Source organism: Ictalurus furcatus, chromosome 28 (genome assembly GCF_023375685.1).
Source record: "Ictalurus furcatus strain D&B chromosome 28, Billie_1.0, whole genome shotgun sequence".
In the NCBI taxonomy this organism is placed as follows: Eukaryota; Metazoa; Chordata; class Actinopteri; order Siluriformes; family Ictaluridae; genus Ictalurus; species Ictalurus furcatus.
In genome coordinates, this window is record NC_071282.1 from 4,869,382 (window position 1) to 4,886,281 (window position 16,900).

At 39.9% G+C, this 16,900-nt stretch overlaps 1 protein-coding gene across 5 annotated transcripts; it reads left to right on the forward strand.

The window, feature by feature from the left end:
- The first annotated feature begins 3,017 nt into the window (after nt 1-3,017).
- LOC128603856 (adenylate cyclase type 10) lies at nt 3,018-14,728 on the forward strand. 5 transcript variants are annotated; one of them, XM_053618590.1, is made up of 26 exons: nt 3,018-3,214; nt 3,717-3,761; nt 3,848-3,886; nt 3,974-4,117; nt 4,198-4,403; nt 4,516-4,591; nt 4,673-4,755; nt 4,925-5,122; nt 5,814-5,935; nt 6,035-6,111; nt 6,204-6,342; nt 6,533-6,585; nt 6,684-6,929; nt 9,932-10,210; nt 10,554-10,596; nt 10,760-10,973; nt 11,065-11,202; nt 11,305-11,471; nt 11,584-11,731; nt 12,109-12,313; nt 12,403-12,499; nt 12,597-12,703; nt 13,053-13,170; nt 13,315-13,513; nt 13,755-13,940; nt 14,087-14,728. In XM_053618590.1, the coding sequence occupies exons 1-26, from the start codon at nt 3,085-3,087 to the stop codon at nt 14,210-14,212; spliced, it is 3,585 nt and encodes a 1,194-aa protein (XP_053474565.1). In that variant the 5' UTR covers nt 3,018-3,084; the 3' UTR covers nt 14,213-14,728. The 5 variants fall into 5 exon arrangements, with proteins under 5 accessions (XP_053474565.1, XP_053474566.1, XP_053474568.1 ...); XM_053618591.1 differs by lacking the exons at nt 3,018-3,214; nt 3,717-3,761; nt 3,848-3,886; nt 3,974-4,117 and having other exon boundaries at nt 4,246-4,403; nt 4,527-4,591; nt 14,087-14,722; XM_053618593.1 differs by lacking the exons at nt 3,018-3,214; nt 3,717-3,761; nt 3,848-3,886; ... (2 more) ...; nt 4,516-4,591; nt 4,673-4,755 and adding an exon at nt 5,353-5,701 and having other exon boundaries at nt 5,002-5,122; nt 14,087-14,716.
- Nucleotides 14,729-16,900: the final 2,172 nt, after the last annotated feature.

The window sequence follows — 16,900 nt, forward strand, 5'->3', positions numbered from 1 at the left end:
CAATCTACTGCCCACCCTCCAGTCCAGTAGGTGGCGGTAATGCACCGTTAACTGGTTTGCCAACGGCCATTAAACCAAAAAGACGACGAAGATGCAGATTTGGGCGTGGCCTGTAGCACCACCTTTGAGCTCATGTGGGCCATTTGTTTTGTGGCAGTTACTCGTGGCCTGTAGAATCAATGTGTGGTAAAACTTACCATTCAGATCTTGCAGTACTGGGCACTTTAGGAAGGCAATAATAATAAAATAACATTAATAATAATAATAATAATAATAACCTTCCTCAAAGTGACTTGTAGAGCGCACAGTGGAAATGGTCTGTGAACACGTGCTGATTACACGTGCAGAACGATCAACCAACACGAGCAGCCCTAACCGACTGAACAAGTGAGAACGACTCAAATGATTCAAGATGACTCTGAAACGGTTCATTTAAGAAATCATTACCAAAGCCGCTTATCCTTTTTCGATGGTTTTAATGAAGGAACTGAATCAGTTGAACCGACTCTTCATTTAAGCAAAATCACCCAGTAAGCCAACGCCGACGAGACTTACTTAAAAACTTAATATTTTTGATGCATTCAAACGAATTGGACACGAATTTATACTTCCAATACATTTAACTAAAAAAAAAAAAAAAAAAACCTGCAATCGGTCTGATTAGCTTCAAATGCTCAGAGACGAAAAGGAGACACGAATTTGCTTGAGAGAAACTTAACGGATTGAGATTATTTTATTTACACACACACACAAAAAAAAGAACAATACTCGCTAAAATAATAATAATAATAATAATAATAATAATGTTACCGCAAAAAAGTGACAAATTACCTCCTTAAAAATAGTTTACCGCCTTAAAATGCATGTGTTGTCGCAATGCAACTCATCTGTCAGCAAACTGTCAAAGTTAACCAAAATCTAAGAGAAATTTTGAGAGTAATATCAAATACATATTAATATTGAGATTAATATCATATAAAATGAGTTACCTGACTTGGATGCATCCAAGATGTCGATGAAAAAAGAACACGATCATCCTTGTGAGGGAAACTTAACGGCGTGCGGAAGTGACGTAGGCAGTAATGTAATTGGTTGATAGTTAATACATTGTGTTGAGAACGTGTGATTCCATATGAATAATTAAATGTTGAGCCAACTTGTTTAAATGACAATAAAACTAAATCGGCTATTAATTTGATCAACTGAATAAAGTAAGTTGAACTTACTAAAGTCAATAAATATTTTTACAGAGTACTTTCAGTGTGGACTATATAAAGAGACTTTTTATAGAGATGTTTGCGAGATTAAAGAGATTTTTGTGTGAGATTTTAACCAAATAACCTTTTTGTCTAAGTCATGTTTTAAGCTATTTTTTTAACCTTAGCGGTTTCAAAGTGCTTTACACTGGTTCTCATTCTGACACACCAAGGTTATAATCGAAAACGAACGAAATCTAGGAGTGAAAAATACCTAGTTGTTAACTGAAATCGAAATAAAAACGAGGTATTACCAAAAAAAACGACAACTAACTAAAACTGTATTGTCTGTTTGCAAAACTAACTAAAATAAAATACAATTATAGAGTAAATGTCCTTAGTTTTTGTCTTTGTCAATATCTTTGAGAGTTGACATTTCCGACTGGGAAGCCGGAAATTACGACATTTCATGTCAAATTGAACACAGTATAGCTCCTCTCACACCATGCTCCTCTCCTGGCATCATGGCGGTACCGGAAGTTGGAAGAAAGCGGCAGAGTCCTATTTGGGATTACTTTATATATGACTGTGTGTCAGATAAAAGCAAGTGTCCTGCAGTGGAAGGTGGTGAAATATGTGGACAATTTATTAAAGGGGAAAATCCCACGAATTTGAAAATACATTTGAGAAGCGCGCACAAGGAGGTTAACCTAGTTTACCTTAATAAGGTAAAGGAGAACGCCACGCCCCCCTCCCCCGAAACAGAAGCTGACCCCGGTACAGGGCTAGACGGCATGACGGAGACTACCGCAGGACAGAGAACACTACAGCAGTGCTTTCACCGGAGAACCGGTAGCTGTTGGTTAGTAAATACACAGGAACACCACAAGCTGGAGGAAGCGCTGGTTCATATGTTTATTGGGATGAACCTTCTTCTCCCAAAACTCCAGCAACTGGTCTCCTCAGTTCCCAGACATATATGAACTGTTGTTAAAAGAAGAGGTGATGCTAGACAATGGTAAACAGGGCCCTGTCCCAACTTTTTTCAGGTGTGTTGCTACCATCAAATTCAAAATTACCTTATTTTTCCATTAAAATGGTACATTTCCTCAGCTGAAACATTTTGTTTTCTATGTTCTATTGTGAAAAAAATATGGGTTTATATGGGTCTTTGCAAATCATTGCATTCTGCTTTTATTTACATGTTCCACAACGTCCCAACTTTTTTGGAATTGGGATTGTGTATATATATTTGACAAGATGACTGCTTATCTGCAGTTGAAATAGGATGCATTTCTACATGAATGGTTGCTACCTGAAACATCTGTTTTAAAGGAAATAGTTTGAATGAATTTTAACATATAAATCCTGCACATGTGCTAATGTGGACATTTTATGTTAATAGGCTGTCAGCCCGCCACCCGCCACCCCTCCCTCTCTTTTTTTACTTTTATTTTCTTTGCATGTTTGTTTGTTTGTTTGTTTAACTATGTTTGTAAAAAAAAAAAAAAAAAAAAGTTTTAACTTTAAAATTAAAATTATTTCCCTTCTCATTAGCCATACAATTGTGATTATTAAACAGAGAGTGAGTTTGTGTTAACAGTTAATAAGCATTTAATTCGTTCATCAACTTCTACATTCATATTACTTTCATTCATTCCTCCAGTAAAATATCAGTGCGCTTCAAGGCGCCATCTAGAGGCGATTGAAGGTAAGTACTGGAACTGCGAATAAAACGGCTCTTTAAGAAAGCCGGACGCGCCGCTGGTCTGTGACGTCACGACGAGAAGTGGAATATAGAAGGCAGCTTTTTGTCTTCAGAACAGTTTGTTATTCTACAGTTAGTGGTTGCATTAACCGTGAGTTTGGACTGAACGAAAATTTAGACATGAATTTCAACGTTGAGCGTATTTTACATTCAGGAATGAGTCGTTCTGAGTTGTACAGGGTTCTATCATCAGAGGGAATTCGTGCTGCAGAAGTCAAGTCTGGTGTTTTGCTGTACTTGTCTACAGATGGTCTGTGAGCTGGCCACCCTGGCTGTCCAATTGGTTACTTGGTTAAAACATATGCTTGTTTTATGTGTAAATATTTTCTTAACTGCACAAATATCATGTAGCTACAATTCTAACTGGTGATTCGGTGGGGACTTGATCACTTCTGTTCACTTATGCTGTGTGCTTATCTTTACTATCTTCCCAAGAGCAACAATCAGTTTTCATAAACTGTTTCTTTGTTTACATTGTCACTGCTTACTATAGTACATAACTTGACTACATGAACAATGGACAATATTACAATTTGAATATAAATAGTCATTTGATATTTAGCACCTAAAAATGGCCAGTAACAGGTGCTAATTTCAGTAAGTGCAGCGGACGGTAGATTTACCCTATTATTTAGTTACCAGGAAAATACCACCATTTTAGACAAATTAGTTTTAGACTCTGTGTTTTTTGTACGAAATGTATTTTGCTGGAGTACTCTTGTTATCTTATTCTTTTCATTTTTCTTGTACAGGATTCTTCGAATGGCTGATCGATCACAGAACAAAACTAGTTGCATGTAAGTTAGGAATTTTTGCCCTGCACTAATTTCTTAGTACATTTTGAACTGAGCAGACTGTAATGTCTGTTTGAACTACACTACAGGTGTCAATGCTGCAGGCGGTTACATAGTGCATTTCACAGGTATCTTTATTTTACTCTGGAAAGTTATGTTACAAAACATATTTGTGCACATGGCAGTACATCAATGTTACATAATCTTGCCTGCAGACTACATTATTCTGGCTGAGTGGGTGGAGGAGAACGTGCAAATAAGTGACACCATATCTCATGTTATCCGATGTGCTTTCACAATGCTGGAAGTGTCCAAAGTCCAATGGAGTAAATATTCCTATGCGGACACTATCAAAATAGGTGCTTATTTAGTTCTACATGCATAATTTAGTGTCTTTATGTTTGATAGAATATTTACCTGTTGTTCTTGTTTGTGGTAGCATTATCAGCTGGGGCGTTCACCAAAATGAGACTAGGAGAAGAAGAGAGTCAGGTTTGTGCTGTCATTGGCCCGGCTGTGGAAGAGATACGATCGGCTGAAGTGCTGCTGAAGCGACGCAACATCATTTTGTGCCCTGAAGCATGGCGGCACTGTGACAGACAAAATCTTATTGTCAAAAGTATTAAAAATGAAGAAGCTGTCAAGGTTGGTCTTAAACCTCATCTAGCATACTTTTTTGAATTCCCTTTCCCTTAAGTTCCCTTTCTCTTCAGTTCAACTAAAGGTTAACTTAATGATATAAATGTTGATACATCAGTTGCTATGCAGCAGGGAACAGAAAAGTATGTCAGTGGATGACCTGCGCCGTTACAACATTCACTTTCCTATGGAGAGTAAGGCACTTTTTTCACACAGCATTTAATAAGTAAATTTCTATTGTTACATAAATCAATTTACATGTTTTATTTCTTTAGAATATCCAATTACATACCTATTAACAAATGAAGAGAGAGAAACCTTCATCCGTGAGTTTATGATTCATACAGCCTGTAACAAGGTGAGTACTATTTGAGGCAATAATGTATCAGAATTAGTATGTTAGATGGTTGTACAGTACATATTCTTGGTCAGAGTTGGACCTTGGTGTTTGCTTCGTGCTCCAACTGCACTTACAGCATAAGTGTACATGGAGAATGGGACGAAGTTATTTATTGTTCTTCTATTAGATACATGAAAATCAGCAATGGCAAGCCCCCAATCCTGGCCTGCCAGAGATATGGCCTACCACCATCATGTTTGTGTATCTGCAATTCGTGCTGACTCAGATGGATCTGAGATTCGATCGTCACGAAGTCAGCGAAACTATTGCAGGGCAGATGTTCAGGTGCCGTGGGAAAATCTGCAATGTCTTCTTTTTTGAAGAGGTACATTTTCCAGGTTTTCCTGGTTACTTTATTATTATTATTCTGCTTATTATTATTATTCTTATTATTATTATTATTATTATTACTAAAGTCAGTAACAGACATTTAACTGGGTAAACAGTTGATAATGTTACAGAGTTTAAAGTATAAAGTAACATACAGTCACAATCACAATTACAGTTTTATTTTCATGACGAGATTCTTACCTACTCGAGCGCACGGTGGCTTAGTGATTCCAGGGTCCGGGGTTCGAGTCCCGCCGGGGCCATGTGTGTGCGGAGTTTGTATGTTCTCCCCGTGCTGCGGGGGTTTCCTCCGGGTACACCGGTTTCCTCCCCCAGTCCAAAGACATGCATGATAGGCTGATTGGGGTCACTAAAATGACACCTAAAATGTCAGTAGAATGGGTGTGTGAGGGTGTATGTGTGTGCCCTGCGATGGACTGCCAGCCCGTCCAGGGTGTACCCCGCCTTGTGCCCGATGCTCCCTGGGATAGGCTCCAGGTTCCCCCGCAACCCTGAAAAGGAGTAAGTGGTTGAAGATGGATGGATGGATGGATTCTTACCTACTAATAATAAGGTCAAGTTTGATCAGCCTTCAGAGAAAACTCACACCTGCCATTTTTACCACTGTAAAGCTGAATGGGAACATCACATGCAGTCATTTCTCTGTATCGGTCATGTGATTTCAGGGCTGTATATTTGTGTGTGCCGTTGGCTTACCTGGGGATAAGAGACAGGATAAGACTGCTCAAGCAGTGCAGGCTGCCTTGCGGATACATGATACATGCTGCCAACAAATGGACAGTGTTTCGTAAGTCACAGCATGGAGTGTCCCAAACAAACTCCTCATTATCATTTTACGCACTTACACACCTGGAGAATTTCGACTTGTCCTGTTTGTGTCCTATAGGAGTATCTCTATAGGCGTAGCTACAGGAAGAGTCAAGTACAAGTTTGAAAAGAGCCCTTTGAGAGAATGTTTCAGTGGTGAGTGTTTTCCTACACAGCGTTACTTCAGTGTTCTCTAAACATTGATATTTTGTTAACTGTTAAAAATGTACCATTTCCCTCTGTGACAGTGTATGGAGAGAAAGTGCTTGAGGCTGCAAAGTTGTTGATGAATAATCCAGGGATTGTGTCATGTGATGAGCCGACCAAACACTACTCCATGCTGCCTCTTTCAACCTTTAAGCTTCCAAATTGGACCCGTGAGGTTGTGTAAGTGTATTATCGTGGCGATGCCAATCAGATGTAAATGCGTACAGTTCTATTTTTATTGTATTTAAATTTTTTTGTGCTGTATTGTAGTTTTTTTCTACTGATTGAAATCATCTGAACACAATGAGTGACAACCGATACAAAAGTGGATTATTTAACAATAATCTGAGGAACTGGTACTGCATTACAGGTGTGTTCTTGAACCTGGATTGTCATCTGATGAGATGAACGCCAGGCGATTGGGTGAGTGTTTAACTTTCGTCAATGAAGCACATTCCTTTTTTTCTAAACAAGGCTTACCTCAGCAATGCACTTACTACTTTTTGTTATATCTTGTCTAGCTTTGGCTAACATATGGACAATGCTGTACGAAGAGCAGCAGGTGGTGAAATATGCCGCTGTTATTGGATACTTCACCGATAACAACTTCAACTTTGAGCAGCTGAAGAATACGATGCCTCCTATGGATAATCAGAAGCTCATAATCCTCCTGAGATCACTGTTTAGAGTGGGCATCTTCAAGTGTGCCTCAGAGCCCAGGAACATCTCATCAACCAATTCCTGTTACTGCAAGAACAACTGCGAAGGTAAGAGATTATGAGCGGATGTGATTTATTTATTTTTTTCCCCTCAACTTTAATGGCTTGTTATCCTTTTCTGTCTTTTTCTTGGGTTTGCCCAAAGTATTGAATATTTGTCCGGAGGGATATAGCCAAATAGTTTTAGGTTGTGAGTCTCCATTGCTGAAACATGTGGTTTTGTTTAGAAAACAAATACATGTGCTTTTGAGGAATGACAGAGGATTTTAATATCGCTCTCAAGTTTAAGGTCAATCATTTCGATTACGTGTTTGTTTTTTTTGTGTAGACTACTGAAACTAAATTGTTTTGTGTGGTAGAGAAGGGGATTTGATGCATTCTTGTCCTGATAAAGAAACACAACCTCAAGGTTATAATGCTGACAGAAAGATAGAGGAAGTTAAAAGACGTAAAAATAGTGAAGAAAAAGTTGATGAAGGGGAAACGGTGACTAATCGTATTGAGGCAAGTGCAGGAAGAAGAAGAAAGGAACCAAGAAGGATGTGTTGAATGTAATCAAAGGAAAAATATGTGGGAAAACAGGACAATGTTGGTATAGATGTAGATGATGCAGGCTTGTTCTTTTCCTCTTTTCAGGGAGGATGAAGCAGTTTTTAAAATGCCAGCAACTAAGAGGAAATTTAATAGATGAGAAATGGAAGAAAAAAATCAATCTCAATGTTCAGTTCAGAATTTGAGGAGGGAGAACTTGGTGCAGATGAGTTTTCAGGCTCAGAAAGTTAGAGAGTCCTCTGATTTGTCAGTTGTTGTCACGTAATAAACGTAATGGACGATAGAATGGACGCAAGTGCAGAAAAGAGCTTTTATTTGAAGAGAGGCAGGCAGACCAGTCCAAATCATCAGACAATTGCGTGGTCACAAAACAGGAAATGGGTCAGGTGATTGGCAAACAAGCATAAACGAGGCAAAACCAGAACCAAGAACGAGATCAAAACAATAACACATGAACCGAGAACAAACGCTTGGTATACGGAAAACTCACTTCACAAAGTCATAAATGTCAGTCTGCCAGGAGGAAAGCTGCCACTGAGTTGTGCCACACAGTCCTAACTTTACTCCCAAAGAAAGGTGATCTGAAAGAGATCAAGAACCGGAGGTCAGAGGCTTTATTGTGTGCTGATTGTAAAATCTTACCAAAGGCTTTGGCCACTAGGTTGAAAGAAGTTTTCAGGCAGATCATACATACGGACCAGTCTTACTGTATACCTAACAGATTCGCAAGGACGAATTGGAAAGTGGAAATGGTTTTTGCCAAAAGATTTCCTGTAGGGGGAGAATTCTTATCAATAATTTACTTGCATCTGTTTTGTGGTATTATTTGGCAGTTTTAGAGCCTTCAGTGGGTCTTCCTGAAAAAGTTAAAACAATTATTTTTTTTATTTTTTTTTTTGTGGGAAAACTACATTGGATTCCAAACAGTGTGCTGTATTTGCCATTAGAGGAAGTGGGTCAAGAGTTAATACATGTTGCAAACCTGAAGAGCTGCTTTTAGATTGCAGTTTAAGAAATTGTATCAGAATTTATCATGGGCACAAATAGTTTGTCTCCTTGTATGTGTGGTTGGGGGATTAGGTTTTGGGAAGAATTTCTTTTGGACTGACTCTAAAAGGGTAAATATTAAAGTAGTTTGCAAATTTTATGAGCATTCAAAGAGACTAGAGTGTGGTTAAAGTCTCGAGGTCTACAAATTGTGTACTGTTTCTCGAAGGAGCCTCTGATCAATGGAGTGTGTTTGGATTTATCTTGTGAAACATGGATTGGACAAAAATGAATAAATACGCACGCAATCACAATATAGGATCTCGTTGACCTAGCTCGGTGGCATTGGATAATAGTCTAATAATAACCCAGAGACTAGGCATTCAGTCTATAGGGACAGTTGGACACTTATTGGAAAGATGTTGAAGTCTTTTAATTGAAGATGAAATGAGTCTTTTACACAACTGCTTAATTGCACACTTCAGCCTAGATGCCGAGCATAATTTTCCAGGTCTAAATATCTCTCCAGATTTGCCGGATGTAGAAGTTAATTGTCCATTAGCTGTTTCAAATAATTTAATTGACTGGAGTTTAACATCAATCGGAGGCTAATCATTGTATTAAATACGTGTAAAGCAGTTAAATAAAGAAAGTCTGATACATTTTAATGCTCCTTGGAGGATTCATGTATGTGGAACTTCAAATTTTAAACCAATGGTGCGTGCTCATGGAATTCAAGCCAAGTTTCTTGGAGGTCTGCAGTGTAGCATTTTGCTTGGTGTTATGACTGTTAATGATTTTTTTTTTTTTATCTGTTTTAAATCATTCTGTACAAGATAAATGTGTTTTGTTTTGTAATCAAAGTCTTGTGAAAGTCTTTTAATGAAATGTTTACCATGCTTCTTTTCATTTTTTACTTTAAATATTACAAAGGAAACAAAGGAAGGGCCGTTTGATAAACTTTGTATTGGGTCAGGCAAAAATTAAAGTGGGAAACAGAAAATCAATGTTGGAAATGATTGTAATTTAGTCAATGTGTTCAAACGACTTTTGTTCCGCAATGGGATATCTTTTTTTGGAATTTGAAAGCATATTGACGTTTGAAGAGAGATTGTGAAAGGTTGAAGACAATATTCTGTATTTTGCCGATGGAACAGGATGAAAAGTATGTTTGTTTGGGGGGGTTTTTTTGTGCTATTGAACTGATGTTTTACTGGTAATAATAAAGGTGATTTACAACTCTAGTTCTCTCAACATACTTCATTGACTCGTTCTTATGAAAACATGGATTACAAAAATTAATGTTTGATCAAAGATCATTTTTGACATCACTGGATAACATTTACGTTTCCAAAGCATGGCACAATTTTGAGCAAATAAAGAATTGTTGTTAATCCTGATCAGCATCACGAAATCCTTGTGATTGTACTGTAATCACTTAACAACCCTAAATGTAACTCTTCTGTAATACTGAACAGTGCACTTAAACACTTAAACTGTTTCTCTCTCAGAGTTCATTTGGTTCTCAGTGGATCCTGTGTGGACGTGTCGGCAGATGAGTTTCTGCACCAAGGGTGAAATGGAGACATATGTGGATTTAATCTATTGCAATCGATTCGACGGTTACAACAGTGGCCGTGCCGAATTCCTGATGAAAAAGACCTACCGCTGCAGCAAGTGCAACGCCAGGAGTTTCCAGTTCGGAGAGGAAGTGGTCACAGATGACAATAGCGAGCATCTCCAAGAGATCTACAAGGCAATACGGCATTATGAGATCTTTCGTAGCCAAGGTCAGAGATTGAAATCTTGACTTCCATTCCAGGGCCTAATTCATACAAACATATATCAAATGCTTAAACCTTCAGATTGGTTACAGTGTTGGCCAATACCAGATTTTCACCAATACTGACCATTTTGTTGAACCGTATCAGCCACATCAGCCAATTTTATCAGCAAGCCAATTAGTTGGTCAGGTCCTATTGTGAACAAGTTAATTCTTATTCATTACCGTTCTAAACATGCAAATATACTGTAGACACACACACTCAAGAACTCTATGGAGGTCAGCTTATGTTTATAAACACTGTGAGAAAAGAGTGTAGAAATTGTAAAATAAGTGTTTTTTCTATGTAGGGATGTGCTCTCGAAATAAGGTGTACACAACTGAAGGAAATGGGTGAGGATACAGTGATTGCATTGATATAGACAAAACATTTATTATAAAGATGTGATCATGATTCAGAGCTTATGTACAGATGCTGATAAATCTGATGGATGCATTGCTGTAATGTAACCTCACCATATACAGGGAGTAACATTGCTTGTGTGTATGTATGCAGTAATGATACAGAGAACTTCCTGGGCAAGGTGATGTCAGTACTGACGGAAGCGCGTGATAGGACGACTGCAGGCAGCTGCTGGTGTGCTCAGCTAGTGGAGACAGTACTCATCCCTACACTGGAACACTGGTGGCTTTCAGGATGCGTGTTCAGGACATTTTACTACCTGGTGGAGAGTGCAGCTGCCTTTGTATATCTTCAGAATTATGATAGGGTATGTGTGTAGTCTAACTGCTTATTTAACTGTATAACTGACCTAGTTGTGATCATTACACATGACTGTGAGAAAGTGTGTCTTGTTGCAGGCGTTGCAGTATTTGACTAAGGCCAGGCCCTTTCCGGAAAATGTAAAAAAAGGCAAGCCTGCATTTCCATCAGCCTTTAGACCTTCCCAATATATCGATGACTTTCATCAAGTATTTATGCATCGGCTCACAGGAGAGGTATGTAAAGACTTGGGTATCCAAGGCTCGAATGCAAATCCAAAGTGCAAATATAACTTGGCAAATACAAACAGGTCTTCATTATGTCTTAATTTCTCCCAGATTCTGTTTAGAGCAGGGAAAATTCTGGAGGCAGAGGAGAATTTTAAGAACGCCTTGAAGATCCTGAACTGCAATCTGCCTCGCAGTTCTGTTGCACAATCCTTTAAGCTCATATACGAGAAGCTGAAGAAACTCCATTATCGGTCCAAACAGTTCCAGATCCCAAGGTATGAGTCTATTCATGTTATCATTGCACAAGAAATGAAGACTGTCAGAATGCAGAACGTTTTATAAGATGATTGTGTCTGTGTGTGTGTGTGTGTGTGTGTGTGTGCGTAGGGAAAGAAAGCTAGAGCGTCTACATGAATGCATCAATTGTCTGTCTTTCCTTTGGAAAATCAATTGCATGCGTGGCCGGCTCAGGTGTGCATCGCTGGCCATCACCATGGAAATCAATCTTGCCTTCCAGAGTACCAGTCCGTTCAAGGTCAGTGTCAAAGTTCAACAGGATTAAGACATGCGGACATGAGTCTGATTTTAATTATGATTCCACAGATTAATCACAGAAAAGGAAAACAGAGAAAGGTGAATCAGAGCAGAGAAAGAGTCTTATTAAAAGTGTGACCAATCATATTTAATGGAGGACATGTTTTTTGTATTATTTGCTTTTAGTTAACTTCAGTCCCTTATTATACCTTTTAATGTATGAACCTAGATTGTTAAACACAGATCTCAGACAGCCATGATCTTTTAAAGATTTGTGCTTTCCTTCAGGTTTGTTAAAGTCTTGTGGCCATTCGTGACTAGATTGTGATGCCCATGACACGGACAAGAATAACAAGTCGTGTGATTGTGTATCTGCAGATCGTCTACTCCGCCATCGACTATCTCAAATACAGTCAGTTTACAGGCGAGAAGAGCGAGTGCAAGCGTCTCGAAGCCTTCCTGTACAGAACTTGTGCCAGCCTTTCAGACCACCCTGCGGGACGGAGGCTGATCAGCCACTTGACTCAAACCCTTGCCGTCGTTAAAATGTGCACAGGGGACCTGGAGCAGTCAATCGAGTGCAGTATGTAGACGTGTCCTTCTTAAAGGCTCAGTTTCCTAATGTGTATATGAAAGAACAAGACTAAGTTTGTGGTGGTATGCGTTCGACAGCTATTCGAGCTCAGCAGCTGGGTGAAGTCCAGAACATACCCGGTTTGGACGTGAGGACCACAGCTGCATTACACCTGCCTCTGCTCCTCACTGACAGGTGGGTATGGGTTGGTGTTGCTTCAGTTATTGCTTGAAACAATTATACCTGATGATGCAGAACATGTGACTGTGTGTGTATGTGTCAATGTGTACAGATACAGCGAGAGTGTGCAGCAGATCCAGACTCTGAGCAAAGAAATGTCAAGCAGCATAGCAAAGGGCTGGTTTTATGCTGCCTGCATGAACTTCTTTCTGTATGCTGGTATGCACTCTGTCAGTCATGGGAAGATCCATGATTATTATTCTGTTACACGTGAACAGCAATGGGAAAAAATTCGTAATGGAGCAAAATAAAATCTATGTATTACATTTTGCAATAGAAAAATTAGATCAGTATTTTTCTATTCTACAATCTTCAAGTACGAATTTTAGAAATACTGTTTTGTAATTTAAATACATATTTCAGACCCATGTATCATAAGTTCAGCCCATCCCTGTCCATGGTCAAATCAACTTTTAGCTGTTATGTTTATGGATAAACAGTAAACCGACCTGAAAATAATTATCTGAAATCTGTCCAGCACGAACCGTTTTGTCCTTGTTTGGTTCAGGATTTGTATTCAGACCATTCGAGGAGTGTTTGGCTTTTGTGGAAGAGTCTCGGTCAGATGCTAACCTGGAAGCTGATAAGAGTCTGATGCTGCATCTTTACTCTGCAGTGGCTCTGTGGTGAGACGTTGCTCTCAGTCACATAGAGTAACTTTACCATATATGACTCTCAGTCACATGTAAGATAGCATTCAGGATTGGTGTAAGACTAAAATACTGGCTCTGTAAGCGTGTGTGCGTGTGTGTGTGTGTGTGTGTGTTCAGGTATGCACGGCTGGAAAATTGGGAGATATTTGCTGTCTTCTTTGATAAGGCGTATAAATTGTACACTTGGATTCCAACCTTCATTGAGTCTATCAGTAGTGGTGGGGTCATGCTCCTGGAGTGCAGCATCCTACTCTTCAGGAAAGAACTGATTGATTGCAACCGTCAAAGAAGGATTACCCTTAAAAGAGCACAAAAGGTTTTTTTAAAGCTTTAATTCAGATTTTTTTTTTTTTTTTTTTTTAAATGAGCGGAACTGAAGCAAAAACAGATAATACACTTTTAATGTGAACCTGTATGGAGAGTTTTTCCAAACTTGGTCCATACGTGATAAAGAACTACTGTGTATGTGTAATATTTTACGATATAGCTTCTACACTAAATAAACATTACCTCAATCGCTATATACATGATGTAACATGCCGTATTTTCTCACACAGCTCTCTTCAGACTTCACACGTTTTGGAAAAAGTCACATCTTCACCCCACGTGTGTTGCACCTGAATGCTTACCTGCACCACCTGACTGGAAGGAAAACGCTGGCGCAGGACCTCTTCAAGGAAGCTCTGGTGCTGTGTGAGAAACAGGGCAACCTTCTAGACCAGAAGTGGATCAGGCAGAGCCAGGTACACAAGCTCAACCATGAATGTCCTCACGCTGTCCACCGACTTCCTTTTACCATTACCCAAGAAAAATGCCTGAAAACTGACTGTATATCATAGAGTCTTAGTGAATTTACATTCTTTAGTGAATCTGGTTTCCTCTCTCGTAGGTTGACTGCTCTGGTGCATGTAGCCACACTCCAGCAGAGTGGTCTACAGCTGTTCTGAGCATGCCCAGATGGGACCAAGCAGCAAAACTCCAGCCTGAGGAGCTGCTTAACTATCGCTTCCACTGAAACAAGCAGAGGTTAGACGGCGTTCCCATATTTTGTAAAAACTTGCAGGTGGTCAAATGTGGCATGAAAATACAAATTGGAAATAAAATAGTGACACCAAACCCAAATCTGTGTCTGTCATTATGAAATATTATGGCGTGTTCTGCAACACGTTTAATCATGAAACATTAAAAGACAGACGTGCAAACAAACGTGCAAACAAAACAGAAGGATGTATGTACGTGTGTTTAGTTACTGTCTTACTGTGTGGCCACATCATTTGCCATCACCCCCCCGCAGAACCTCACTGACACAGCGAGAAATCACCCGTAGCATTAGCTTCACCTGGAGCATACTGGACAATAAATCAAAAGGGCTGCATGGCCAAGTACCACTGCGTAATTCTGCTATCTGCTATTACTATAGAGCCTTATGGTCAGTTTCCACAATAAACTCTCCCCAACAGATAATATTTTGGGGAATCTCGAGCCCATTTCACAGCCAAGCACTCCTTTTCGATTGTAGAATATCGGACCTCTCTAGGAAAGAGTTTATGGCTAATACAAGCCACAAGTTGTCGTCCAATGGGTGGCCCTTGCAGAAGCACGGCTCCAATGCCTCGTTCCGAAGCATCTGTTTGCACAATAAACAATTGATTAAAGTCAGGCAACACAGGGTCCTCACCCAGGACAGTCTGGATGTCTTGAAAAGCCATTTTTGCTTCCTCAGACCACTGAAACTGGTTGGGGCATCTTGAGTACACCATATCAGTCAAGGCTGCTGCTCTGCCAGAGAAATTTGGAATAAATCTGTTATAAAAAACCTGCCATACCAAGGAATGATCTTAATTCTTTTTGTGTTTGAGGTATAGGACACTGTTGAATGATTGTACCCTCTTCACCTGGGGTCTGACCACCCCTTTAGGAATGATGTAGCCCAGATATTCAATTTCAGTTTGGCCACAGCACATTTAAATGGATTGATGGTGAGGCCTGCTTGTTGGAGTCGCTGCAGAACTTTTTGAACGTGTTGTGGGTGCTGTTCTCAAGTGTCACTGTAGAAAACAATGTAATCTAATTTGTCGGTCGTACAAGACAAACCATCCAATATCTGGTCCACAAGCCTCTGAAAAGTGGCTGGAGCAGGAGACAGGCCAAAATGAAGAACCCTTAAATGAAATAGCCCTCGTAGGGTTCTAAAGGAGGATAACTCTCTAGATTGAGGAGTGAGAGGAATTTGTCCTTATCCTTTGGTGAGGTCAACGGTGGTCAGATACTTGCTTTGACCTAGGTGGCCAATTAGGTCACTTATTGGGGGAGTTGAATAGGAATCAAACTTAGACCGTTCGTAGAGGGTTCAGGTATCGAAAATCGATAGAGAATCTTAAGGTTCCGTCGTTTTTTGGAACTAAAACCCCTGGTGATACCACTCACTCTTAGAAGGCTCGATGATTCCCAACGTCAGCATCAGCTCAATCTCTTTCCTCAATGAGGCTTGTAATCACTCAGGTATTCCATAACTCATCCTTTTAACAATAGCATCACTTTTCAACACAATCTCATTTTTAATCAATGTTGTGATGCCCAGATAGTCAGAAAAAAGTTCTGGGTTGCAAAGAGCTCTCACCTGCTGATACCTTTTGGCAAATGATCTAAATTAACACATTCTGTTACCGACTGAGGCAAATATTGCTCTTCCAGTTCCTCTTCCTCAATCACCTGTTGAATCATCAGGACTTGCGACTCTTTCTCAGGATGAGGAATCCACCCCTTAAGCAAGTTAATATGTAACACTTTACTAGACCGGTCCAGACCATGTGTGGCAATTTCATAAGTGGTGGGTCGAAGCTTCTGCTTGATCTCAAATGGACCCTGCCATTTCGCCAATAGTTTGCTCTCTTGATACCAGCACTTTCTGGCCAGGGTTAAAGCTCCGCTCACAAGTGGACCGATCATGCCATGACTTCTGTTAGCTTTGTGCTTCAGCCATGTGAGTTTGAGCCAGTTTTGTCATTGCCTCCAACCGTTCCTTCATCTGCACAACATAAGAGATCACATTTACAGGGCCCCCGCTACCCTGGGTTCCTTCCCAGTTCTTGAAGCATGGTCAACGGGCCTCTCACCTCATGTCTATATATCAATTCAAAAGGAGAAAATCCAGTCGAGGCCTGGGGAACTTCTCTATATGCAAACAGGAGATAGCACAGCCACTGGTCCCAATCCATGCCCAACACACTGATGAATATGTGAAGCATTTGTTTGAAGGTTTGATTGAAACGTTCTGTGAGGCCATATAAGGAGTTGTATGTAAACTTTCGATACAAGATTATACACCTGCTTTAAGAGAGTGGACATAAAGTTAGTACCTTGATCAGTAAGAATCTGACATGAGAACCCCACTCTACAAAAATGTTGCATCAAGCTTGTTGCTACATACTTGGCCTTAATGGCCTTTATCAGGAACACTTTGGGATATCTGGTTGCATAATCAGTTACGACAAGCATGAATTGATTTCCAGCTCAACTCCTTTCTACAAGGTCCACAATATCCATACCATCCATTCATCCATCTTCTACCGCTTACTCCTTCTTCAGGGTCATGGGGAACCTGGAGCCTATCCCAGGATAGCATCGGGCACAAGGCGGGTTACACCCTGGACAGGGTGCCAATCCATCGCAGGGCACAATCACATACACACTCACACATCCA